This window comes from Nycticebus coucang, chromosome 12, assembly GCF_027406575.1.
Source record: "Nycticebus coucang isolate mNycCou1 chromosome 12, mNycCou1.pri, whole genome shotgun sequence".
Lineage (NCBI taxonomy): Eukaryota > Metazoa > Chordata > Mammalia > Primates > Lorisidae > Nycticebus > Nycticebus coucang.
Genome location: NC_069791.1, coordinates 89,089,284 through 89,117,010, shown reverse-complemented (window position 1 = coordinate 89,117,010; position 27,727 = coordinate 89,089,284). Strand labels below are relative to the sequence as shown.

General features: G+C 42.2%; 1 protein-coding gene across 1 annotated transcript in view; it reads left to right on the top strand.

Annotated features, from left to right (window-relative positions):
- Nucleotides 1–27,097, top strand: part of OTOA (otoancorin) — a 78,942-nt gene extending 51,845 nt beyond the window's left edge. Inside the window, exons 22-28 of the mRNA XM_053555835.1 lie at nucleotides 3,121–3,308; nucleotides 13,233–13,388; nucleotides 18,917–19,059; nucleotides 19,261–19,397; nucleotides 19,925–20,022; nucleotides 22,995–23,190; nucleotides 25,923–27,097. Coding sequence (XP_053411810.1) covers nucleotides 3,121–3,308; nucleotides 13,233–13,388; nucleotides 18,917–19,059; nucleotides 19,261–19,397; nucleotides 19,925–20,022; nucleotides 22,995–23,190; nucleotides 25,923–25,996 — 992 coding nt within the window. The 3' untranslated portion in view covers nucleotides 25,997–27,097. The remainder of the gene's footprint in view (nucleotides 1–3,120; nucleotides 3,309–13,232; nucleotides 13,389–18,916; nucleotides 19,060–19,260; nucleotides 19,398–19,924; nucleotides 20,023–22,994; nucleotides 23,191–25,922) is intronic.
- The last annotated feature ends 630 nt before the right edge of the window (nucleotides 27,098–27,727 follow it).

Below are 27,727 nucleotides of genomic sequence, written 5' to 3'. Positions count from 1 at the left end.
TTTATTGCAGCTCAATTTACAATCGCCAAAATGTGGAAACAGCCTAAATGCCCACCAATCCAGGAATGGATTAACAAGCTGTGGTATATGTATACCATGGAATACTATTCAGCTATTTAAAAAAATGGAGACTTTACATCCTTCGTATTAACCTGGATGGAAGTAGAAGACGTTATTCTTAGTAAAGCATCACAAGAATGAAGAAGGATGAATCCTATGTACTCAATTTTGATATGAAGACAATTAATGACAATTAATGTCACAGTGGGGGTGGGGGAAGGGGAGAGCAGAGAGAGAAAGAAGGAGGGAGAGGGGTGGGGAAAGGAAGAGCAGAGAGAGGGAGGGAGGGATGGGGTGGGGTCTTAGTGTGTGCCACACCTTTTGGGGGCAAGACACGATGGCAAGAGGGACTTTACCTAACAAATGCAATCAGTGTAACCTAGGTTATTGTACCCTCAATGAATCCCCAACAATAAAAAAAAAAAAAAAAGAAGGGTGTCATGGAGAAAGTGACGTTTGAATGAAGACCCCAGGGAGTGTGGAGTGGGCTAGGTGAATACTTGGAATTAGAGTCTTCCGAGCTGAGAGAGAAGTAAGAAGAGGCTGGTGAGGCTGGAGACAGACAAGGCCAGTCATGTGGGGCCTGAGAAAGGAAACCTTGAGGATTTTGGGTTTTGCTCTGGGCAGAGACATCGTGAAGCATTGAGCAAAGAAGCATCATGATCAGAGTTGTGTCTACCTTGGGTGACCATCTCCACACAGTGTCCCATCCTCACCTCTGTCCTCTGAGGTGGGCACTATGATTTTTCCCATTTTTCTTAAATGAAGAAACTGGATTAGAGAGATTAAAGGACTTGGCCAAAGTCACAGAACTAGTGAATGGATTTGTACCCAAAGCTTGTGGGATTCACTACTCGCTCCCACAGCCCTGTAGGTCTAGTGGTCCAGTTGTCACATTGTGACCCTTCTGCTGTGTGCGTGTTGTATGCAATGGAAGACTTGCCATGATCAGGAGCTGTGTTCCCAGTGCAGAGCCAGAGTTTTCTTTGGCTGGTTTTGGGTATTCATTGTCAGTGTGCTTTTAATGATTAAGGAGTTAGCAGAAGTACTACTTGGTTTTACTTTGGTTAACTTTGTGTGTATATTTATTCATTCTACAGATACTTGCTGAACATTTACTATGTGCCAGGTTCCAGGCTAAGCCCTGAACATTCAGCAGTGATAAGACTAAGTCACTGCTGAACTATTTGAACGTTTTGTTCCTCACTGAGCCTGTTTTCATTGTAAAGTGGGATGAGGAGGGTGGGTCTAGTAGGGATGAAGTTTTAGTTCCCTCCAAGTGGGTTGTGGTTAAGATGTTTGAGAACTAGTTAGTACCCTTGATCTGGTCCAGTTTTCTCTACTGATTGGTGTTTAGTGAATTTCCATCGAAGATGACGCAGTGAGAAGGGATTGGCCACAGGGCTTGGGAAATGAGCTGGTCCTGGGTGGTGCCAGGAAGTGTGTCAGTGTTAATGATGGTCATCTGCTAAGACAAGAATTCCAGGATTGCTTTTTTTTTTGTAGAGACAGAGTCTCACTTTACTGCCCTCGGTAGAGTGCCGTGGCGTCACACGGCTCACAGCAACCTCCAGCTCTTGGGCTTATGTGATTCTCTTGCCTCAGCCTCCCCAGCAGCTGGGACTGCAGGTGCCCGCCACAACGCCTGGCTATTTTTTTGTTGTTGCAGTTTGGCCGGGTCTGGGTTTGAACCCACCACCCTTGGCATATGGGGCTGGCGCCCTACTCACTGAGCCACAGGCGCCACCCTCCAGGATTGCTCTTAATGAACCTTTGGGTTTTCTCCCATATTGGGCACATTGGGGGCCACCAAATGTCATGTTGGTGGATAACTGGTTTGACCAGATAAGGTTCAATTTACTCATAGGCCAAAATGGATGGGTTTCTCCTATTGCCAAGAAAAATGCAACAGGTTTATTTCTCTCCTGTAGTGGGAAGGCCACAACCCCCACTATTCTGCTGTGATTTTTATGGACAGGAAATTATTTTTACATTAGTTTACTTTTTTCAGGCAAATTTTCACTCTGTTGCCTGGGCTAGAGAACAGTGGCATGATCATAGCTCATTGCAAGCTCAAATCCAGGGATCAAACAACCCTCCTGCTTCAACCTCCCAAGTAGCTGGGACTATAGGTGTGCACCACCATACCTGCTAATTTTTCTATTTTATTTTAGGGGGATGATGGGGATCTTATACTTGCTCAGACTGGTCTTGAACTCCTGACCTCAAGCAATTCTATTACCTGGGCCTTCCAAAGTGCTAAGATTACAGCTGTGATCTTATTTTGATGGGAGGGCTCCTTCTTCATAATTTTGAACCCCCATACTGGATCACAAATTCAAATGCATGGGGGGTAAGCAGGTAACAGAAACAGTGACAATGACTAATATGTATTGAGTACTTACCGTATGCCTGGCACCGTTCTAAGTGCTTTATATATAACACATTTAGCCTTCACAACCATCCTAGGGGGTGATTTTATCCTCATTTTATAGGCAAAGAAACTGAGTACAGAGGGGCTAAATACATAGGATGCCAAAAATATATACATATTTTAAGAAAGGAAAAACTGTATTAAAAATATGATACTCGGTATATACCATCAGCATGTGTTATCTTGTATCTCTTGTAACTGCAGAAGTCAAACATGACTGGAGTATTACAATTTTAATACATTTTTTCCTTCTTAAAATGTGTATACGTCTTTTTGGCACTCTCTGTAGTTCTGAATTTGAATCTCAAGCCAGGGCTGTTTACCACCAGGTCATACTGGCCTCAAGGCATTTGTAGTCCATTTGTAATATTGCAAGGCTCCTACATTGTGTATGCGTATGTGCAAAAAGCTGGTATTTCCATGATTTTGTTACCAGGTAATTAGCAAGGAATGGCAGAAGTTGGATTTACCCTGGTCCCTGGTGTCTGCTTTTAACTTCTGTGCTACACTGCCTCTTGTGAACAAATCTGACTGGCAAAGACCATCATTCATTTCAATAAAGAAACAGATGAACATTTCCTGAAATTCTTTCTTCTGTTCCTTCCCTGCACCTCCCCTTTCTTTAGGTTGCCATGGAGTCCCGGCTCCTTCTTCAGATGACATCTTTAAGTTGTCTGAAGCCAACGTCTGGTGGGCCCCCGAGGACCTGCTCTGCATGGAGGAAGACACTTTCATCAGGAACGTGGAGCTGCTGGGGGCTGTCCAGGGTTTCAGCCAGCACCAGCGGATGGCCCTGAAGGAGAAGGCAATACAGGTATGGCCCACCTCAGGGAGGAAGCATTACATAGAGAGAGGAAAGCCCTCCCCCACCACCAAAAAGCAGAGCAGCAATTCCTCACTTTATCTTTTTTTTTGAGACAGAGTCTTAAGCTGTCGCCCTGGGTAGAGTGCCATGGCATCTCAAACTCTTGGACTTAAGCAATTCTCTTGCCTCAGCCTCCCGAGTAGCTGGAACCACAGGCGCCCGCCACAACGCCCGGCTATTTTTTGGTTGTAGTTGTCATTGTTGTTTGGCAGGCCTGGGCTAGATTCGAACCTGCCAGCTCCAGTGTATGTGGCTGGCGCCCTAGCCGCTGGGCTACAGGTGCCGAGCCTACATACTTTATCCTGTTGAAATTTTACTGCATCAGCTCAGTGTTGTAGTGATTTCTCCTCTGAGAAACAAGGAGATTACTAGTCCCTCTCTCTCAGAGCTGTGGCAGAGAACAGAACGAGGTGTGTCTTGGCATCTAGTGAGAGCTCAGTAAATCAGGTTCTGTGGATGTTCTGATGGCTCTGACCAAGATGGTTTGAGCTTTTCTTCCTTCACTTGGAGAGCTCCAAAGGCTGCTTGCAGTAGCTTTTCTTAGATTTGTTGCAAATTCATCTGAAAACATAGCAGAAAGGGGTAAAGAGAAGTGCTTTGCCATCATTAAAAAGGTCCCTTTGAGTGGCTTATTTTAACTGTTCAGATAGTTGTGGCGTATCTAGTTACCTTCATGGGGTTAAAAAATTAAATTTTTTAATATTATATTTATAGCTTTTTTTATATAAATAATTCAATTTTATTATAGAAGTTAGAAAGTTATAAAGAAAAACAGTCATCATATGCTTTGTTAGGTTATAGCAGATATTCTTTTTCAGTTTTTCTTATAAAAAAAACTTCCACTATTTTTTTTGAGACAGAGTCTCACTTTGTCACCCTCAGTAGAGTGCCATGGCATCACAGCTCACAGAAACCGCAAACTCTTGGGCTGGAGTGATTCTCTTGCTTCAGCCTCCCGAGTAGCTGGGACTCCAGGCGCCTACGACAGTGCCTGGCTATTTTTACAGATGTGGTCTTGGTGCTTGCCCCAGGCTAGTCTTGAACTCCTGAGCTCAAGCAATCCACCTGCCTTGGCCTCCCAGAGTGCTAGTATTACTGGTGTGAACCACCATGCCCAGCGCTCTCACTTAAAATCTAGACTTTTATTTTATTTTGAGACAGAGCCTCAAGATGTCACCCTGGGTAGAGTGCTGTGGCATCACAGCTCACAGAAACCTCCAACTCCTGGGCTCAAGCAATTCTCTTTAAAAAAAAAAAAATAGCCGGGCGTTGTGGCAGGCGCCTGTAGTCCCAGCTGCTCGGGAGGCTGAAGGAAGAGAATCGTGTAAGCCCAGGAGTTAGAGGTTGCTGTGAGCCGTGCGATGCCATGGCACTCTACCAAGGGCGGTACAGTGAGACTCTGTCTCTACAAAAAAAAAAAAAAAAAAAAATCTTTTGATACTGTTAGATAAATTGCCCCCTCAAAAACATGTACCAATTTATATTCTTTTTTTTTTTTTGTTTTTTTTTGTTTTTTTTGGCCGGGGCTGGGTTTGAACCCGCCACCTCCGGCATATGGGACCGGCGCCCTACCCCTTGAGCCACAGGCGCCGCCCCCAATTTATATTCTTAACCACAGCAAATGAGGCTTTCCTTTGCCTCATATCTTTCTAGCATCATAAATGATGATCATTTTACTCTAATGAACCAACTTGGTCTTTTATTATTTTCAATGTACATTTATTTTTTATTTTGAATTTTTATATATTTATTTATTTATTTTTTATTGTTGGGGATTCATTGAGGGTGCAATAAGCCAGGTTACATTGATTGCAATTGTTAGGCAAAGTCCCTCTTGCAATCATGTCTTGCCCCCATAAAGTGTGACACACAAAAAAGCCCCACCCCCCTCCCTCGAACCCTCTTTCTGCTTTTCCTCCCCCCATAACCTTAATTGTCATTAATTGTCCTCATATCAAAATTGAGTACATAGGATTCATGCTTCTCCATTCTTGTGATGCTTTACTAAGAATAATGTCTTTTTTTTTTAATTTTTTTTTATTAAATCATAACTGTATACATTGATATGATCATGGGGCATCATACACTCGCTTCATAAGCCATTTGACACATTTTTATCACAGTGGTTAATACGAAGGATGTAAAGTCTCCATTTTTTTTAATAGCTGAATAGTATTCCATGGTATACATATACCACAGCTTGTTAATCCATTCCTGGGTTGGTGGGCATTTAGGCTGTTTCCACATTTTGGCGATTGTAAATTGAGCTGCAATAAACAAGTGTCCTTATGATAAAAGGATTCTTTTTCCTTCTGGGTAGATGCCCAATAATGGGATTGCAGGATCAAATGGGAGGTCTAGCTTGAGTGCTTTGAGGTTTCTCCATACTTCCTTCCAGAAAGGTTATACTAGTTTGCAGTCCCACTAGCAGTGTAAAAGTGTTCCCTTCTCTGCACATCCATGCCAGCATCTGCAGTTTTGAGATTTTGTAATGGGGGCTATTCTCACTGGGGTTAGATGATATCTCAGGGTTGTTTTGATTTGCATTTCTCTACTATATAGAGATGATGAACATTTTTTCATGTGTTTGTTAGCCATTCGTCTGTCGTCTTTAGAGAAGGTTCTATTCATGTCTCTTGCCCATTGATATATGGGATTGTTACCTTTTTTCATGTGTATTAATTTGAATTCTCTATAGATCCTAGTTATCAAGCTTTTGTCTGATTGAAAATATGCAAATGTCCTTTCCCATTGTGTAGGTTGTCTGTTTGCTTTGGTTATTGTCTCCTTAGCTGTACAGAAGCTTTTCAGTTTAATGAAGTCCCATTTGTTTATTTTTGTTGTTGTTGCAATTGCCCTGGCAGTCTTCTTCATGAAGTCTTTCCCCAGGCCAATATCTTCCAGTGTTTTTCCTATGCTTTCTTTGAGGATTTTTATTGTTTCATGCCTTAAATTTAAGTCCTTTATCCATCTTGAATCAATTTTTGTGAGTGGGGAAAGGTATGGGTCCAGTTTCAGTCTTTTACATGTGGATATCCAGTTCTCCCAACACCATTTATTGACTAGGGAGTCTTTCCCCCAAGGTATGTTCTTGTTTGGTTTATCGAAGATTAGGTGGTTATAAGATGTTAGTTTCATTTCTTGGTTTTCTATTCGATTCCAAGTGTCTATGTCTCTATTTTTGTGCCAGTACCATGCTGTCTTGACCACTATGGCTTTGTAGTACAGACTAAAATCTGGTATGCTGATGCCCCCAGCTTTATTTTTATCTAAGAACTGCCTTAGCTATACAGGTTTTTTTCTGGTTCCATACAAAATGCAGAATCATTTTTTCCAAATCTGGAAAGTACGATGTTGGTATTTTGATAGGAATGGCATTGAATAGGTAGATTGCTTTGGGAAGTATAGACATTTTAACAATGTTGATTCTTCCCATCCATGAGCATGGTGTGTTCTTCCATTTGTTAAAATCCTCTGCTATTTCCTTTCTGAGGATTTCATAATTTTCTTTATAGAGGTCCTTCACCTCCTTCGTTAGGTATATGCCTAGGTATTTCATTTTCTTCGAAACTATGGTGAAGGGAGTTGTGTCCTTAATTAGCTTCTCATCTTGACTGTTATTGGCGTATACAAAGGCTACTGACTTGTGGACATTGATTTTATATCCTGAGACATTACTGTATTTTTTTGATGACTTCTTGGAGTCTTGTGGTTGAGTCTTTGGGATTCTCTAAGTATAAGATCGTGTCGTCAGTAAAGAGGTAGAGTTTAACCTCCTCTGCTCCCATTTGGATTCCCTTTATTTCCTTGTCTTGCCTAATTGTATTGGCTAGAACTTCCAGCACTATGTTGAATAGTAAAGGTGACAGAGGACAACCTTGTCTGGTTCCAGTTCTAAGAGGAAAAGCTTTCAGTTTTACTCCATTCAGTAAAATATTGGCTGTGGGTTTGTCATAGATAGCTTCAATCAGTTTTAGAAATGTGCCACCTATGCCTATACTCTTCAGTGTTCTAATTAGAAAAGGATGCTGGATTTTATCAAATGCTTTTTCTGCATCTATTGAGAGGATCATATGATCTTTATTTTTGCCTCTGTTAATATGGTGGATAACGTTTATGGGCTTGCGTATGTTAAACCAGCCTTGCATCCCTGGGATGAAGTCTACTTGATCATGATGAATGACTTTTTTGATGATAAGCTGTAATCTGTTGGCTAGGATTTTGTTGAGAATTTTTGCATCTATATTCATGAGTGAGATTGGACTGAAATTCTACTTTTTGGTTGGGTCTTTTCCTGGTTTTGGTATCAGGGTGATGTTTGCTTCATAGAATGTGTTGGGGAAGATTCCTTCTTCCTCAATTTTTTGGAATAATTTCTGCAGTACAGGAATAAGCTCTTCCTTGAAGGTTTGATAGAATTCTGGAGTGAAGCCATCTGGACCAGGGCATTTTTTGGTTGGAAGATTTTTTTATTGTTTCTTTGATCTCAGTGCTTGAAATTGGTCTGTTCAGGACTCTATTTCTTCCTGGCCAAATCTAGGGAGAGGGTGTGATTCCAAATATTGATCCATTTCCTTCACATTGTCAAATTTCTGGGCATAGAGTTTCTGGTAGTATTCAGAGATGATCTCTTGTATCTGTGTGGGATCAGTTGTTATTTCCCCTTTATCATTTCTGATTGAGGTTACTAGAGATTTTACTTTTCTATTTCTCGTTAGTCTGGCCAATGGTTTATCTATTTTATTTATTTTTTCAAAAACCAACTTCTGGTTTCATTAATTTTCTGAATGATTCTTTTGTTTTCAATTTCATTGATCTCTAATTTGATTTTGGAGATTTCTTTTCTTCTACTGAGTTTAGGCTTAGATTGTTCTTCTTTTTCCAAATCCAGAAGATGGCTTGTGAGATTGTTGATGCACTCTCTTTCTGTTTTTCGAATGTAGGCATCTAAAGTGATGAATTTTACTCTCAAAACTGCTTTTGCAGTATCCCACAGGTTTTGGTAGCTTGTGTCTTTATTGTTGTTATGCTCAAGGAAGTTAATTATTTCCTGTTTTATTTCTTACTGCACCCATTCAACAGGAGATTGTTTAATTTCCATGCCTTTGTGTGGAGTGGAGCGTTTTTGTTAGAGTTGAGTTCCACCTTTAGTGCCTTATGGTCTGAGAAGATACAAGGTAAAATTTCAATTCTTTTGATTCTGTTGATATTTGTTTTGTGTCCTAGGATATGATCAATTTTGGAGAATGTTCCATGGGGTGATGAGAAGAATGTATATTCTTCATCTTTGGGATGGAGTGTTCTATATGCGTCTATCAAGCACAGTTGTTCTAGGGTCTCATTTAAATATCTTATATCCTTGTTTAATTTGCGTTTAGAGGATCTGTCCAGCTCTGTAAGAGGAGTGTTAAGGTCCCCTGTTATTTTGGTATTATCAGATATCATATTGCTTAGACTGAGTAAGGTCTGTTTCAAGAATCTGGGAGCATTTAAATTGGGTGCATAAATATTTAGAATTGAAATGTCTTCTTGTTGTAGTTTTCCCTTGACCAATATAAAGTGACCATATTTGTCTTTTTTGACTTTAGTTGCTCTAAATCCACATGTATCTGAAAATAAGATTGCAACTCCTCTTTTCTTCTGAATGCCATTTGCCTGAAAAATTGTCTTCCAACCCTTGACTTGGAGCTTTAATTTGTCTTTTGAAGCCAGGTGTGTTTCTTGCAGACAGCAAATGGATGGCTTGTGTTTTTTAATCCAGTCAGCCAATCTATGTCACTTCAGTGGGGAATTCAAGCCATTAACATTTATTGAGATAATTGATAAGTGTGGTAGTATTCTATTCATCTTATTTTATGAGAGTCCATTGCTTAGTTTTATCTTTTGCATCAGTGTGGAGGTTAGGTTCTGTCCTTTAATTTCTGAGTTCTTACTTTGCTGCTGATCCATTGTGGTGGTCAGTGTGCAGAACAGGTTGAAGTATTTCCTGTAGAGCTGGTCTTGTTGTGGCGAATTTCCTCAATGTTTGTATATCCATAAATGATTTGATTTCTCCATCAATTTTTAAGCTTAGCTTAGAAGGGTACAGAATTCTGGGCTGGAAATTGTTCTGTTTAAGTAGATTAAAGGTAGATGACCATTGTCTTCTTGCTTGGAAAGTTTCATTAGTGAAGTCTGCGGTCACTCTGATGGATTTGCCCCTGTAGGTCAACTGGCGCTTACTCCTGGCAGCTTGCAGAATCTTTTCTTTTGTTTTGACTTTGGACAGGTTCATCACAATGTGTCTTGGAGAAGCTCGGTTAGAGTTGAGGCGACCTGGGGTCCGATATCCCTCTGAAAGCAGTGTGTCAGAATCTTTGGTGATATTTGGGAAATTTTCTTTTGTAATATTCTCTAGTATGGCTTCCATTCCTCTGGGGCATTCTTCTTCCCCTTCTGGAATTCCTATAACTCGTATGTTGGAACGCTTCATAAAGTCCCATAATTCTGACAGTGAACGTTCTGCTTTCTCTCTCTTCTTTTCTGCCTCTTTTACTATCTGAGTTATCTCAAAAACTTTGTTTTCTACCTCTGAAATTCTTTCTTCTGCATGGTCTAACCTGTTGCTGATACTTTCCATTGCATCTTTAAGTTCCCTAATTGACTGTTTCAGTTCCTTCAGCTCTGCTATATCCTTTTTATATTCTTCATATCGTTCATCTCTGATTTGATTCTGTTTTTGGATTTCCTTTTGGTTATTTTCCACTTTATTAGTAGTGTCCTTCATTGTTTCCATCATATCTTTCATTGTTTTCATCATGTGTATTCTAAATTCCCTTTCTGTCATTCCTAACATTTCTGTACAGGTGGAATCCTCTGCAGTAGCTACCTCATGGTCCCTTGGTGGGGTTGTTCTGGACTGGTTCTTCATGTTGCCTGGAGTTTTCTGCTGATTCTTCCTCATGAGTGATTTCTTTTATCTGTTTCCTTGCCCTAATTTTCCTTTCACTTCCTCTTGCTCTTTAAGTTATCGTGCCTGTGGACTAAGGGTTCGATGAGTCCTTTTGGTACAGGACCAGAAGGGTGAGAAGGTTGAAGAGATGAAAGAAAGGAGGACCGAGTGAAAAGAAAAAAAAAATAGAGAAAGGAGAGGGGATGGGTAAAAGGAATATTGACAAAAAGAGGAAAGGCACAGAAATAGGGAGACAGAGCAATATAGGTGTACAGTAGGGTACTTTGACACAACCTTAAAAAAAAAAAAACACCTTCTGGGTGTGCCCAGTTCGGTGGTTCCCTTGAGGCCAGCAGCTCTTTGTTAACCTGATCAGACACAGTAGTCCACCTCCACCAAGTAGAGAGGAAAGACAAAAATGCTATAAATCAAACCAAAACAAGCAAACAGAAAACTTTATGGGATAAAATTGGGTGAAAAACCAAATAATACCGGTAGAAACAGTAGCAAAAATGAAGTTCTAGTTATTAAAAAAGGCAGCAATGGGAAATTATAATTAAACTAGAAAAATTGAGAAAGAAAAAAGATCTGTATGGAAAAGGTTGAAATTAAAAAACAAAACAACATCAGCAACATCAAAATAAACAAAAAAACAACAACAAAAAAACACAAAAAAACAAAAAACGAAACACAACCCAAAACAAAGCAGTATGTATATGTTGTTGAATATTGTCTGGGCAACACGTGGTCTGCTGGGGTATGAGATGTTAATCACAGTTCTGATACAACTGGAAGCTGCTGATTTCTCAAACCTCAGCAGGTAGACACCCTAAATCTCTCTTCAGCCCACTTAAAAGGCACTTTGAACTTGTAAACTTGCTGAGCAGAAGACTTCCTAGGAAAGTGCTTGTCGCTGGAATCACTGCTGAAGTGGCTATCCACTTACCCAGTGTGCCAAAACCTGTCTCACTCTGCCCCTGAGGGTTAGGGCTGCAAGGCGACTCAGACCCCACCCTTAGGCTACTCGGTGCTGGGTTACCAGCTCCCACCCGATTCTAGCTCTGCGACCCTGAGGGCGGAGCTTGCCGGGGCAGATCTCTCACAATGGCTCCCTGTGGCCCATAGCCAAACACTATTAGCTCTGTCTGGCTCAGCGGCTCAGACTGGGGCCCTAGACAACGGCCAAAGTTCTCCGCATTCCCACTCAGGCTCTCCCCAAGGCAGCTCAACTGAGTGGCAAATCCAAAGACACCAAAACAGTTCACAGGTAAGGCCTTTCCGGTTTGCAGTCTCGCTGCTACTGCACTTACAGTTGTGGGCGGGTTTAGACCTATTGAACACACGCAACCACTTGCCGGTTTTCCACTGGTTTAGTCCTCCTCTTGAGGTCCAGAAGTCTCTCACTGACTCTCTGTATCCTCACAGGGGTGATGATAGGCAGATCCCACCAGCCAGAGATGCCTGGAGTCCTATCTCCCCAGACTCACAGTGTCCAGATGCAAGGAAGCTGTTACTCGGCCACCATCTTGCTCTCCTCCATATTTATTTATTTTTTTGAGACAGAGTCTTACTTTGTCACCCTTGGCAGAGTGCCATGGTGTCACAGCTCACAGCAACCTCAAACTCTTGGGTATAAGTGATTCTCTTCCTTCAGCCTCCCAAGTAGCTGTTTATTTATTTATTAACCAAGCAGCTATTTTTTGGTTGCAGTTGTTGTTGTTTAGCTGGCCCGGGCTGGGTTCAAACCTGCCAGCCTGGGTGTATGTGGTTGGTGCCATAACCACTGGGTTACAGGTGCCGAGCCTATTTTGAAGTTTTAATTAGACATTTTTTCTTCAACCTGTTTGAGGTGGATACATTTCTTTGATTATGACTGAGAATAAATTTTCCTCATTTACTTCTTTTGTGAATTACCTGTTGATGTCTTTTCTCTCTTTTTTTAAAAAATGTAATTCTTTTTTGATTTGTAAGAGGACTTTTCACATTAAGGAGATTCATTCTAAGACTTTTTCCCCCCTTTTTGTTTATTTTTTATTAAGGTCTAGTTGACAAATAAAAGTCGTCTCTATTATGGTGTTGGACATGATGTTTTGCTATACGCATACATTGTGGAATGGTTATATCAAGCTAAATAACATATCCATCACATACTTATCATTTTTTGTTGTGAGACTATTTAAGATCTATTCCCTTAGTAATTTTTGTTTTCATTTTTTTGAGACAGAGTCTCACTATGTCACCCTTGGTAGAGTGCTGTGGTGTCACAGCTCACAGAAACCTTCAACTCTTGGGTTTAAGCAATTCTGTTGCCTCAGCCTCCCAAGTAGCTGGGACTACAGGTGCCTGCCACAATGCCCGGCTATTTTTTGGTTGTAGTTGTCATTGTTTGGCAGGCCTGAGCTGGGTTTGAACCCTCCAGCTCTGGTGTACGTGGCTGGAGTCCTAGCTGCTGAGCTACAGGTGCCAAACTGATTCCCTTAGTAATTATAAAGTACATAATATACTATTATTAACGATAGTCACTATGCTGTGCAGTAGATCTCCCTATGTCTGTTTTAAAAGATTTCTCTGTCCATTCAGGCTGCTTTAACCAAAGATCTTAGACTGGGAAACTTATAAACAGAAATTTCTTATATTTCTAAGCACTGGGAGTTCTAAGACCAAGGTGCTGACAGGGTCAGTGTCTGGTGGAGATTTGATTCTCATAGACGGAGGATTCTCACTGTCCTCACATGGTGAAAGGGGGCTAGCTAGCTCACTGGGGTCTCTTTTATAAGGGCACTAATCCCATTCATGATGGCTCCACCCCCACAATCTAATCATCTCCCCTATCACATTGGGGATTAGGTTTCAATGTATCAATTTGGGAGAGACATGAACACTCAGAGCACAGTAAATATCACCACTAATCTCCAGTCTAATCTATTTTCTCTTTCACCAAGGTTTGGGACATGCCTTCTTACTGGAAAGAACACCATATTGTCTCTCTGGGACACATTGCCCTGGCTCTTAATGAGAGTGAGCTGGAGCAGCTGGACCTCAGCTCCATAGACACTGTGGCTTTCCTAAGTGAGCTGACAGAATGGACGCCAGGTCAGGTTGGTAGATGTTGTTGCATTTTTAAAACATTCCATTTCTCTCATAATTTTGCTTAGTGTTTTTTCTTTTTATCTTTGAACATATAGTATTTATATTAGCTACTTTCATATCCTTGCTGCTAATTTCATTGTCACTGTCATTTCTGAGTCTGTTTTTATTGACTAATTTTTTTGTTAGTTATGAGTCATATGGTCTTGCTTATTTGTATGTAAACCTAGGAAGTTTTTGGAAGTGATGGGCATTGTGAATTTTACGTTATTGATCATTTGATTTAGTTGTATTCCTCCAAAGAGTATTGGGCTTTGTTCTAGGATACATTTAAGTTACTTTCAAGTTAGTTTGATCCTTTTTATGCTTCCTTTTGAGTGTCATTAGAGCAATTCCAGGGTGGATTTTATTCTGTGGTTAATTTGCCCTCTTATGCTTCTGGAGATCATACATCCTAAAATGGAGCAGCAGGGTGTATTCCCTTGGGGAGGGGTGTTCTAGGGAGAATTTATTTCTTTGCTTTTTCTAGCTTTGAGAGGCTATCTGCATTGCTTAACTTGTGGCCCCATCCTCGTTTGAGGACTCTGCCTAATACTCCATGTATTAAAAGACCTCTCTATTCTGGCTGGTGGGAATGTAAACTGTTTGCATCTTGAATGAGCTTTGGGGATTGCTTAGCCTACTCTTTCCTGATGACTCTTTTCTTGCCTATGTGGAATTTCACTCTTTGCATGTGAAAATCAGCTCTCACTACTCAAGAGGACATCTTTTCAGATTTCTGGAACTCTGCACCATTTCCTCCTCTCTAGTACTTTGCCCCATGAATGGCAGAGGTGCCCTGGCCTCTGAACTCAGATCTCTATGTCCTCAACTCAAGTGGGTCATTGGGTTTGCTTCCTGATCCATGGCCTGGACACTGCCTTTGGGCAGTAAACGAGGGCAATTTTAGGGCTCACCTTGTTTGTTTTCCTTCTTTTTGGATTATGGTATGATATCTGGATGCAGTTGTTTCATATATTTTGTTCAGTTTTCTAGCTGTTGATGGTGGGACAATTCCTACATCAGTTAATCCTTCAATGGGATAAGGAAGGTCTCCCCAGAATTTTAATTTTTTCAATTGGGAGAGAATTTCAGGGTGTCTAATCTACTCAACTGCTGGAAAGGAAAGTCTTTGCTCCTCCCTGTTATCTTCTTTCCCAGGCAGCTCTCTTTCGGTGGTCATTTTCAGCACTAGGCTTGTATACTACCTAATTAGCTACCTGATGAAAATGTCCTTATTTATTATTAAAAATTTTTGAAAAAGTCCCAGCATTAACTCCAGTCACGCAGTTGCCTACTCCTGAACAATCCAGGGGGTGGAGTCCATCTCACCATGATCATGTGAGCTCAGAATGGGCAAGGTTACGTGGTAGGCTGATTAAGGACACCCAAAGAGGTCCATGCCTCAATCCCTGGAACCTGTGAATATGTTACCTTATATGGCAAAAGGGACTTTGCAGATGTGATTAATTTAAGGATCTTGAGATGGGGCGATTATTCTGGATTACTAGAGTGGGCCCAATGTAATCACCAGTGCCCTAAGAGAGGAGACAGGAGAGCCACAGACCTAGATGATGCTGTGATAATGGAAGCAAAGGGATGCAAAACAAAATTGGAAGGTGTTTTGCTGCAGGTTTTGAAGACTTAGGATAAAAAAGCAAAGAAATGAACTCCCAGAGGGCACACACCCTGCTGCTCTATTTTAGAATGTATAATCTCCAGAAGCGTAAGAGAATAAATTTGTATGTTTTAAGCCACTAATTTTTGTGTTAATTTGTTACAGCATCAGAAAGAAACTAGTATAGGATAATTCTCCATAGACAAAGTGTGGTGTTACTAGTAAATGCAGGAAAAATGAATGCCAATCCTGCAAAACCAACACACATCCTCTACTCTCATGAGCTTTTTGTAAGCAAGGTGGCCACGTCCTGTAACTGTCAATAGTGCCATTCAAACAGAGTACAGAGTGAATGGTGCCCCCAGGGTTGGGCAACATGGCGGTCCTGGACAGGAGGATTCGATAAGTTAATACACAGAAAACATTTTCAACAACGTCTGGTACATAGTAGTCAATAAAAATCAGCTGTTTTCACTGTTGTCATTATTGTCATCTTCATCATGGTCATCATCATCTTCATCAACAAAACACTCCCTCTCTCTAGGCCAGTTTCCTTATTTGCAAGATGAGAAGGTTAGACCCAACAATTTGAGGTTCCTTCCACTCTGATATTTTATAATCCTATGGTTCTGTGACTCTAAAACTGGTTTTGACTAGTTTGAAAAGTGCCATATCACACTTCTGCTGTTAAAATCATTCTATTTGCAGCCTGGGAGAAACAGAAAAATATATCTAACTTAGAAACTAGGGTATCTCTTTCCTTTGCACCAATTTTAATTCCCATGGATGGCAGTGAGATTTATCAATATGTTTGAAGAAGATATGAAAACCTAACATTTGCATATATCATTTGCAGTCAGTTCCTCAACTTTAGCTCCCAATCAAACCCTTAAATGCATGTTTCTAGATTAATAGTCAGACCTGATGGAACTACATTAACAGATAGTTCAGCTTAAAAACCAATGTGAGGGAAAAAACTATTATAGAAGCCAGAGGGATGAACGGAAAAGATTGAAATTCGTTTTTCAGCAGTTATTATTGCCTGAAAGTGTTGGTATTAATTGTCTTGGAATCATTACATATACTCTGGTCTAGTCATTCAAAGAACTATATTTTGACTTATCACCTTGTAGGCTGAGCTTGCATTTTTTGGGGTTTCATTGGCAAGGACAATTTACTACCACATCTTCAAAGTGATTTTATTTGAATTGTGTTTTTGCACTTTCATTTTAAAATGAGCATGCTTGATTGTTGGGGAGCACAAATTGCTATGAGTCACCTAGTGAAACCTGAATGTAAAAAATTCATAAGAAAAAAGTTAAAGGCTAACTTGAATGTCCATCTTTTCTCCATGGCCAAACATCTTCACTAGTTACGAGAATAGGCTGTGGAGTCAGCCTGCCTGGGTCTTGAGCCTAGAACCATTATTTTTTAGCTGCATGACCTTGGCCTCATTACTTAACCTCTCTTGCCTCAGTTTGCTCATCTGTGAAATAGGGATAATATTAATACTTACTATAGGGCTGTTGGGAGGATTAGATAGTATGTATAAAGTGGTCAAAATAGAGCCAGCATACAGTAAGCATTTGATAAATGTTAGCTATTATTACTTTGGGTGCACATGACAATTCAGTCAAAGACGTTTAAGTCTAAGCATGGTACATTTATTACTGAAATATCCCCCCACCCAGTAGTACCTATGAGCTTTGTAATCACAGACGGCAACTTCTGGAAGACACTGACCAGTCTGATTTGCAGAAACATGGGAAATCTCCCTGAAGCCAGGCAATCACATGAAGGCAGCATTTCAAAGGTGTATATCGCCTATGACTTCTAGAGGTCACTCACTCAGTTAGTTGTTCATTCATTCATTCATTTACCCAAAGGCACTTATTGAACTCCTACTGTGTGGCAGGCCTTATGTTAGGTGCTGGGAGGCACAATGGTGAACTACTTGGATATGGTCCCTGTCTTTGGGGAGTTTACTTGGTGATACAGACAAAAACTGAGCAAAGAAAACAATTTTTAAAAAGGTTGTGATAATTGTTGGAGAATATGGACAAGAGGCTCATAGGGATAGTGGGAGGAGGGCTGTTTGAGACAAGGGAATCCAAAGGGCGATCTTCCCTGAGGAGGTAGCATTTAAACAGACCTGAGGGACAGGAAGCAACAGCCACATGAAAAATGGAATCTGGGTGGCGCCTGTGGCTCAGTCGGTAGGGCGCGGGCCCCATGTGCCGAGGGTGGCGGGTTCAAACCCGGCCCCGGCCAAACTGCAACCAAAAAATATCTGGGCGTCGTGGCGGGCGCCTGTAGTCCCAGCTACTCGGGAGGCTGAGGCAAGAGAATCGCTTAAGCCCAGGAGTTGAAGGTTGCTGTGAGCTGTGTGAGGCCACGGCACTCTACCGAGGGCCATAAAGTGAGACTCTGTCTCTACAAAAAAAGAAAAATGGAATCTATTGCAACATTTCACAATCTGTCCCCACACTTTCTCTCAACACTATAATGATCCATATCATGTGATGGGAATGACTAATGTTAAACAGAGATGGGAAGATTGACTCTGTCTCAGTGACTTTCACTCTCATTCAGGAGATGTTTGTCCTAGGATGTCTCCTCCTTATATTTGCTTTGTAAACTCTTGTAAGCTTTGTATAGCTCATCTCCAAGAGATTGGCCTGGATGCTTCCTCAGGTCCAATACAGGTAGATCAAATGAATCAGAGCTTGTTTAGTTACGAGTGGAAGAAAACCCAACACAAACTGGCTTGACCAAGAAAAGAATTTATTGACTCGCATAACTAAAAAGTTCAGTGGTAGAGTGAAACATCCAGGAGCTTCAAAACTGTTCCTGGGACTGTCTTTCACTAGTTTTTAGGACTCTGCTTTTCTTTGGATTGGATTCATCAAGAAGCAGGGTCTCTCCTCCACGTGGTGAGTTCTGGAAGATCCTCACATATATCCTCCTAAGTTCAAGTCCCGCTTAAAGAAAGCACTACTTCTAATTGCTCCAGCTGAGGTTCTGATTGGCTCTGGCTGGATCACATGCTCAATCCAGAACCAATCACAGCATCCAGGCTAAAGAGATGACCCAGTGGCCAGGACTGGGCTATATCATCACTCCCAGAACTCAGGGAGCAGTTAGCTTTGCCTGAACTACATGAAGTAAGAGTGTGGGAGGGGTGGTTCTGCAGAGGAAGTAATGAACAACGAATAGCCACTATGACAGAATTGCAGAGACCCTACACATCAGTACCCTTAAATAAAACCTCATTTTGAAATGCTTTAGCACCCAGGCATTTTATGTGCTACTCTTTCTCTGTAATTAAAGAGCAAGGGGCAAATATATTTCTGTAGACCATAGAACAAAGGAAATTCATTCTGGCTGAAATGTCCTGAAGAAGGTGACATTTAAATCGACCCCCACAAATAAAAGGATGGCTAGATTCTAACAGTTGGAAATGCAGAAAGTCGTTTTAGAAGGACTGGCTTGTGCAAAGGCAGGGAGGCAGGATATAAGGTTTTGTTGGAAAGCTCTGAGAACAGAAGCTAGAAAATTTCAGATCCTGATGCAGAAGAAATTGAATGTTCAAATTGTCCGAAGGTCTTAAGAGTGACCTTCAGAAATAAGCAGTGGACCCAGAAACAGGACACAAGTGCTTTAAATATTGGTGAAGCGTATAAGAGATTAATTGCCTAAAGACACCTGCATAGATCAGGTAGTATACTCAGTTGAAGCATCTTAAACACATTATTAATCTAGATGTAGTGGCCAGGATGAATGGAGTGGGGGATTAGTCAGCAGTCTATGTCACCCGCTCAGGCTTTGGGGTCTTGATCATCCTCGGATAGCTCATCCTTTATCCTTTCTCACTGTTCATAGGCTAAATCCATTCTGCAAGGGTTCCTGGATGACTCAGGCTATCGTATCCAGGATCTGAAGGGCTTCCATTTAGTAGGCCTTGGTGCAACCCTGTGTACTATGAACACCACCGAAGTCCCACTTATAAAGATCTCAGAATTCAGGTAATCAAAATACTAATGTGCAAAATGACAAGTTATCCATCCATCCATCCAGATGTTCTCCACTTCTTGATGCTTTGAACATTTCTGGGCTAAAACAGAGAGTGGGATTAGTTGGATCCTCTCTTACTGCTGAATCTGCATTTTTTTTTTTTTTTTTTTTGCTGGAGAGTTCTCCAAGCTCACCTGTCCCTCTTTAACCAGGGTGGTAGTGGCTAGAATTGGGACCCTGCTCTGTAGCACCCATATCTTGGCTGAGTTTAAGAGGAAGGCAGAAGTCGTGTTTGGGGATCCCACCGAGTGGACCAGCTCCGTCTTGCAGGAGCTTGGGACCATTGCAGGTAAGTGGTACCTTGAGTATCTCTTTCTCTCTCTTTCCAAACTTACATCTGGGGATAAAAATAAAATAAAATAAGGTAATTCTTGGCCACGTGTAGCAAACATCGATGGAGTTAAGTAAAACCTCGATTTTATGATTTAAAGTTGCAGAAGGTGGGGCTCTGAATCTGTTTTTAAACAAGCATTCATGGTAATTCTTGTGTACACTAAAGGTTGAAAAATACTAGTTTAGAATGTGATTTAATTGGCCCCTAAATAAGTTTATACAGAATTTGAAAGTGTGTAAATCGAAGCTCCTTCTGGGCATACATTTCACTGTAGGTGGCCAATCAAGGCTAATGTGACCCACTTTTTTTTTTTTTCTGAGTTGATTAAGGAACTTGATTCCCCAGTGTAATTTTCAGAGACTTTTTTAAGGAATGATCCTTGCCCAGAACATGCAGATCTGTACATTATGCAGCACCATTAATAAAACAAGCACAGTTCCAATGGCTTGAATTAAACCCTCATGATTCCTTTTTCTCCCCAGCTGGATTAACTAAGGCAGAGCTCCGGATGCTTGACAAGGATTTGATGCCATATTTCCAGCCATCAGCAATAAAATGCCTTCCTGATGAGATATTCAAAGTAGGTGCTCAGTTCTTCAAGGAGAAATGGGAGGCTTGACCCTATTTCAAATCACACAGGGACAGGCCTTGGAATTTAAGGGATTGCAACACAGTCTCTGCTGACAGGGCCAGAGAAGACCTATGTGTCAACAATGAATGGATGGTAACAAGATAATTTTAGTTTTTCTAAAAATTTTTTTCCTTAAATTAAAAAAAATCATTTTAATTGTATTTATTTTAATGGTCATCATCGTAGCAAGTTGCTGCTGATATTCTACTTTTGGTGGTGTGACAGGTTTATAAACTCTATGCAAAACCTTTGCAGACAGATATATTTCAGATATATATTGCAGACAGAATAATTCAGATTTTAAAAAGATCACCCTGTGCTCATACTGTATGCAACTTAACACCCCCCACCATGGAACCAAATACATTAACATTTCTGCAAAGAAATTTCTGACAAGTCACACTAATTAGAATAAATAGACACTATAAATAAATAGCCTCACAGAAATTCAGGTCAAGTTTTGGTGATAAATAAGTTTGTCTTAAACTTTGAGGAAAATCTTCCATTTTTCAGTCTTCTTTTGGACTTCAGAATTGCAGATGAGGGGTTGTGAATGTGTATAACATTTCCTTTTATTATAAATTCAAGCAAAAATATTTTAGTTGATTGAAAAGTATTAAAAAACACAATAGGGCAGGTGATAAACTGCTATGAAAAAAATGGAAAGGGTGGAATTGGATGAAGTGAAGTAAGAAAAGAAGGGCAGTCAGTGAGAGATTCTTGCTTTCTGTTTGTGTACAAGCTGAGGAGCATGTTGTTGGGGGCAGTTTGTGCTGATGAGAAACGAGTTACCCTGGTGTTTTTGCTTGGTGGGCAATATGGGAACATATCCTGCCCACTACTTGTGGATAAGGCACACAAACCAGCCTAGAAAGCTCCCAAGAGGCCATATCCCTTACATCAAGACAGCCAACCTTGAACCACTTCAGTACTCTGAACAGCTCCCAGACAGAGCAGGTGCAGTAGCCCTAGAATGGCAGTCCTCAAGGTCATTGACCTGCTTCCCCCTTGAGGCACTCTGGGAGGGACAGGCAGCTTGGTCTTGCATGGCAGCATTTTGCTAAACACTTTCTTCTGGTCTTGTCTGGAAGTGCAGTTGTCTTTGCTTGACCACCTACTCTGTGATAGGCTCTTGGCTAGGCACACCAAGGGTACACACCAAGGGGTTATAACACACTGCCTTCAGGGGTCTGGATGGTAACAAAGAAGTGAGATGGGCTGAGCAGGGACCAAGGTGAGCTCCAGAGCACCCTGTCTAAAGGGGAACTGCTTCTCATCTCTAGCACTTTAATGCAGTGTGACCATGTGGGCCCAGTATTACTGAATCTTCCTATTTATTTATTTATTTTGTAGAAGAAGCCAGCAACCTTCATTTTTTTTTTTTTTGCAACCTTCATTTTTATGTGGAATCTCTTGATAATTAAATGTTGGCAGCTGATCTGAATTAATTTTTGGAAAACAGTGCAGTAAGCTTTGAGATTCAATCTGGCTGGCCTGTGGGTTACAAGTCATCAACACTGGAATAATAGATAATTCCTTCAATACAGACTCTGCGTTAATGGTAGATACAAAGCAGAAGAGTCCTATGCTGTGTGTGTGTGGGGAGGTAAGAAGGTAGGAGGTAATGCTGCACTTTGGAGGACAGGTCAGCTGGGTGGAGAGGAAGGAAGAGGCAGAAGGAAATACCAGAAAAGTGCTGCCTCCTAAGAACTGTCAATATTGATGCTCATTCTCCTGGAGGGGAGTGCCACTGAGGCTGGACAGGCCAGCGGGACCCAGAGCCTTGATCATGTTCAGGCATGTGAACTGTGTCTTGGAGTGGGGTACAGGGGAGGGCTCTAAACAGACAAATATGATTCCAGGGAAGCTTCTACCTGGACAGGAGAGAAGAGAAAGGGATAAGGGAGTACAAACACTTTCTCAGGGTCTTTGGGGCCATTAGAAAATAAGAAGGATGACTTTAAAGACCACTCTACAAAAGCAAAATCTTGCCATCTTATCTTATTGCAGTCCCGCTGGAACTAGTCACCAAGTCCTTTGAGCTGGAAGTGACTTCAGAAAATATCTTATTCACGTCCTTAAAGACATAGCACACAGGGCCCAATTTCCCACTACTGTCGCCCATGGCAGACATCATCAGTAGATTGCCACACTAACTCTACTGAGCTCTGACAGGATTCACCAGGTGGTGTTCAGGCAGTGGTGCAATGCAGTCTGTCCACACAGGAGATGAGAATTCTGTGTCAACTCAACATCTAGTCCAAAAGTCCAGAGAAGTTATGAAACTTGCTGGGGGTGACACAGCTGGCATGTAGCAGAGGTGGGGCTCAGATTTTCAGTTTTGGGGTTTTGGGCTTTAGGCCTGAAACCAGTGTTTCTTGAGGTGGAGGACTTGAGGTGTTTGGAAGGTACCTGGTATTGCATCAAACAACTTTAAGTTACACTGAGAAAATCACGACTACCCTGTCAACTTGAATACTTCTGATTACTTCAAGGAGAAAGGCTTAGTTTAGAGCAATAACACCTCTGTAACACTTTTTATCTTTCTCTTTGTCTCTCTCCCTCTCCCTCCTCCCCCTTCGCTTTCTCAAGGGGCCAGGGGTTCACATGTTGTTGGCCAACAAATCTAGCTAGTGTTCAACAATGTTGTTTTATTTCTTCTGGCTTCTATTTAATGCTTGCTTATGACAAATCCCGCTGGTTTTCCATTTTTGGAAATCTCCATTTAAAGTTGTCTATTTTTAAATGCATTTATTTTAGTAGCGAAAGAATGATGATCTAATTTTAAGGAAACATCTTAAAGAGGAGCACGCACGGCATATGGGGATGGCAACGTTGTGTGGACCCTGGGAGGATAACTGAGTTCGGGCAATACGGGCAGATGCCTCCCTGAGGGCTCTGTACTCTCTTCCTCCCCGCAGGAGCTGTCCGAGGAGCAGATCGCCTGCCTGGGTCCGGAGAACGCCGCAGCGGTGACCCACGCTCAGCGCCAGCGGCTCAGCCCAGCACAGCTGCAGAGCCTCCAGCGGGCGCTAGATGGCGCCAAGGCTCAGTTCTGGCAGGACGCGCCCATCGGTGCAGACCCCACTAGGACCCCCGCCTCGCGCTCTTCCCCAGGTGAGCTGAGCCGTCCTCCAGGTGTCCTGACCCCTACACCCTTCCCTGGCCCCCCTGCATAGGCGTGGGGCAGGAAGTTTCCTAAGATTCAGGGCGCGATCTCTGACAGTCCTTGGGGATTCTGCACTAAAACCCAAAGTCCCTACCAAGCTTCACATAAATGATTCTCAACTCTTGACTGCACTTTAAAGTCACCTGGGGAGCTTTAAAAAACTTCTAGTTTCTTGAGTATCACCCCAAATTAATTGAATCAGGATGTCTCAGGATTAAATCCATTTCATAGCTCCTTTGCATCCTCTCTCCTCACTATCCAGTATTAATTAATCCAACCGATGTATTTGGGCACCTATTTGTTTCAAATGTACAGTAGAGCCTGGGAGTACCAAGGTGAGAAAGACATGTAAGGCCCTCTTATAAATGAAGAAGATGATTTCAAATCTGGTAAGGCCAGGGCTGGAAATACGCAGGTGGAGGTGGTGGGGGCTAAGGGCTGAGTTAAGATAGGGGAGTAGGGCACTGTCCCCAGGGAGTGGCATTTGACTCTGAGGGTGTGGACTCCCTTTCCCTTTCTTTTTCTTCTTCTTTTTTTATTTTTTTCTTGAGACAGAGTCTCAAGCTGTCACCCTGGGTAGAGTGCCATGGCATCACAACTCACAGCAACCTCAAACTCTTGGGCTTAAGTGATTCTCTTGCCTCAGCCTCCCAAGTAGTTGGGACTACAGGCACTTGCCAGAACACCTGGCTAGTTTTTTGGTTATAGTTGTCATTGTTGTTGTTTAGCAGGCCCAGGCTGGATTTGAACCAGCCAGCTTCCGGTGTATGTGGCTGGCGCCCTAGCCACTGAGCTACAGGTGCAGAGCCCCCTGTCTCCTCCCTGCCTCTCCCCTTCCCCCCTCACCCTCCCTCTTTGTGACTCCTGTCCTCAGCACCACCTTTGGACACGCTCTGGGGAGATAGCTTCCAATCAGCCAGATTGGGCCCCTGGCCTTACTGAACTCTCAGTTTAGCCTGGGCCTGAGGGAAGACATACATACACACACAGGTGACCTTCAGGTGGTGTGCTGGATGCCAAGATAGGGGATGCACAGAAGGCTTGGGGCGGAGGGGAGAGAGGTCATGGAAACCTCCCCAAGTCAGTGACGTCTTGGCTGAGGCATCTGGATAGGATTAGAAGGGCTTAGCCATGTAGAGGGAATAGCATGTGCAAGTACCCAGAGAAGAAAGAGAATTTGGTGCTTAACTAAAACCTCCACTCCACTTTTCCCTGGCTTGAAGGTCTCCCTCCATCTTCTTCAGCTTTTCCTTGATGAGGGTGAATTGGAATATTCCCCATTTCTGTAGCCAGAAGTGGCCTGAGGTAGAACTTGCAAACAGAAGCCATGCCCTTTGATGTATTATTATTTTTTTTTAACAAATCTTTTCATTGAAATATAAATACACTTAAAATTATTATTATTATTTTTTTTTAGAAACAAGTTCTCACTCTTTCCAGGCTGGAGTGCAGTAGTGCAATCATAGCTCTTTGCAGCCTTGAACTCCTGGGCTCATGTGATCCTCCTGCCTCAGTCTCCCAAAGTGTTCAGATTATAAGTGTGAGCCACTGCACCCAGCCTAAAATTATTTTTAAGTGTATTTTATATGAATAGATAATATACACAATAGATAATATGCTGGGTTCAAAACATATAAAGTCTGAAAAGTTATGAGTGAAAACTTTTGTCCCCCGTCCCCTAGTTTCCTTTCCCAAAGGCAACCAATGTTACCAGCTCCTGTGTATTTGCCCAGATCTATTCTGTTCATACACAGCAAGTCAAATATAGATTATTTCCACACTTTTACAACAGCTTATTTATTATACACCTTGTTATACACCTTGCATTTTTCATCTAACAATATACCTTGGAGACAGTTCCATATCTGAACACAGAAGCTGTGTAATTGTTGGTCTTATGGCTATGCCATAACTATATGTAGCCAGATCTCTATAGATCAACACGCCAGTTATTTCTAACTTTTTGCTGTTACAAACAATGCTGCAGCCAAAGACCTTGTACACATATAATTTGCACTTGTTAGAGCCTGTCTGTAGGGTAAACTCTTCCAAGTGGGTTGCTGGGTCATAGGTATGTGCATTTGTAACTTTGATGAATGTTGTCAAATCCCTTGCAGAAAGGCAGGTCTGGTTTTCCCTTGAAACAGCAGTGTCAGAAAGTGATGAGGGCCCCTTAAAAAGATGTTCCCTGCATGTCCCGAGTCAGGTAAGATCCTAAATACCCTTTGTCTACTCACTCCGTAAGCCTGAGTGAGGGTTGCCATTGGGCTAACCCTTCCTATGGGTTAGACCCTTAATCTCATGTTTCCTAGTCTTGCTTACTTATCAGAATTACCTGGGAGTGATGCTTAAAATACAAATTCCTGGGCCTCCTTGCAGACTCCCCTGCTGAATCAGAATCTCCAGGGGGAAGATCCTGGAATTTGCATTTTTAACAAGCTGCTTGGATGATTACGATTAAGACAGATCTCATACATGCTGATTCACACAATTTTGTTTAATTATCATTCCCCCACCTCCCTTCTCCTTTGGAGTCATTATTGCCATTTAAAAGAAGAACGAATCAAGGTTTGCAGTTGAGTGGTCCTAGAGAGAAAGACTCAGGGAGTTGGGTGTGATGCGTCCACCCTCTGCAGGTACTGAGACCTCCTCTATGCTCTTGCCTTGTGTTTGCTTTCAGGAGCTCCCATCTCATGGGGCCTTGGACTTGGATGCCTCCTGCTGGTTCTAATGACCAAGCCTCTAATGTGCTGAGGGGCTGAGTGCATTGCCCTCTGGTCCTCCAAGCAACTGGCCAAGGCATGTGGAGACAGAGGGCATTTCAGACTGTGGAAGACACTTGCCTGGACCAAGAGCATCAACCGGGGCAGGGAACCCTGGGGCCCTGACATTTAAAAGGCCCTAAAGGAAAAACAATTATTAAAAAATGATCTTGCAAATCTTTAAGCCAGCCAGTCTCCTTAGCAAGGAGCCCTTCTTTGTTCCATTTCAGTTTTTGTTTCCCAGCTTAGAGACAGAAAACTTGCAGGGAAGGAAGGATGATTTCTGTTAACCACGTGAGGACCTTATTTTGTGCCCAGGAGTTCCACGAAGACCATACTGCCAAACAAGCCAAATTGACAGCAGAGTCCTTTTATTGAAGAGCCAGCTGGCGACTGCCTCAGTATCCCAACATGGGTTTCTGAGAGCAACCCCGAGTGCTTAAGGAGTCAGGTTTTTAAGGCTTGGTCTGCACCCTGGTTGGCACGCAGGCTGTCCAGGTGCATGGGGGTGGGGGTGGGGCAGCAAGTAAGCATTGTACAGAAGCAGAATTTTGCAGTTAGTTAGCCATACGTCATACATTCTTTGTTTTAATATTTTCCCATACGTTTTAGTTCCAGTACTTTTCCTCCTTTGTCTCAGTATTCTCTCCACCTGGCATTGTTTAAAAGTCAGTCTAGGGATAGTCAGTTCATTTCCCAGGAGTTAGTCAAGCAAGAAGTTAGTGAGCACTTTCCCATCTATCTTGGGAGTGAACCAGACTCACTCCATTTCATTGAGGGTTTGCAGCCCAGGAATTTGTCAGGTGTTAACTGGTATTTTTCTACTTCAGCCTAGACCTAACACTTACCTACAAGTTATCGCCTTCCCTTCCAAGAAAGGCGGGTGCAGGAAAAGGCATCATTTTAGCCACAGCCTGATCTGGTTTTTACTCTGGCTTAGTTTCATTTACTGGTGGCCACAGGTTGCATTGGACTTTTCCTTCTTCAATATTTAGCAGAGCTGAAATAAATGAATCCCTCAACAGAAGCCAATATTCCTGCCTGATTGCTGGGGCTAATTGATGTTTTGGTGGGCACTGCATTGCTTGGAAATTAAAACATTTAACATGGTTCAACGTTAAATCAATTTTAAAATACATTTTCCAGATGCTTTCCATTTCCTTGGGAGTCAGCTGAATGAATGGCTGTGGAGTTATCAGTTAAGCTTTCAAAATATCCCCTCCTCTTTTTTTTTCTGGTGGAGGTGGGGGCCTTGAGGGTTTAAGTTGCTCTGGGCTTTGGAAGATGGTTTTATACAAAAAAATAAAAATACCTTAGGTAAGTCAGGAGGTGATACTGGCACCTCCGAGCAAACTCCACCCACTAGCTAGATCCTTCGGGGGTGAAGTTACCTCTGCAAGTTGAAGTTACTTCTGCCAGGATACCCTTGGACTTAGGCTCAGGAAGTCAGGGATTAAAAAAGAGGACACTAGGTGTGTGTGTGTGTCACCTGCCAGGTGTTAAACCACCCTCTCAGAGATGCAGTCCAAACTGCTTGGCGCCGCATTCCTTGGGTGGTAAGTTAGGTTTCCTGGGTGCCTCATAGTTCCCCATCCCTGCAGCAGACACCTCATCTGGAGATGAGGAGAAAAGCCTGTGTGAGTTTCCAGAAATCTATGCTGTTCCCTAAGAGGAGGGTGGATTTCACAAGCAGCCTCAGTAGGCATTGTAGAGACTGGCGAGC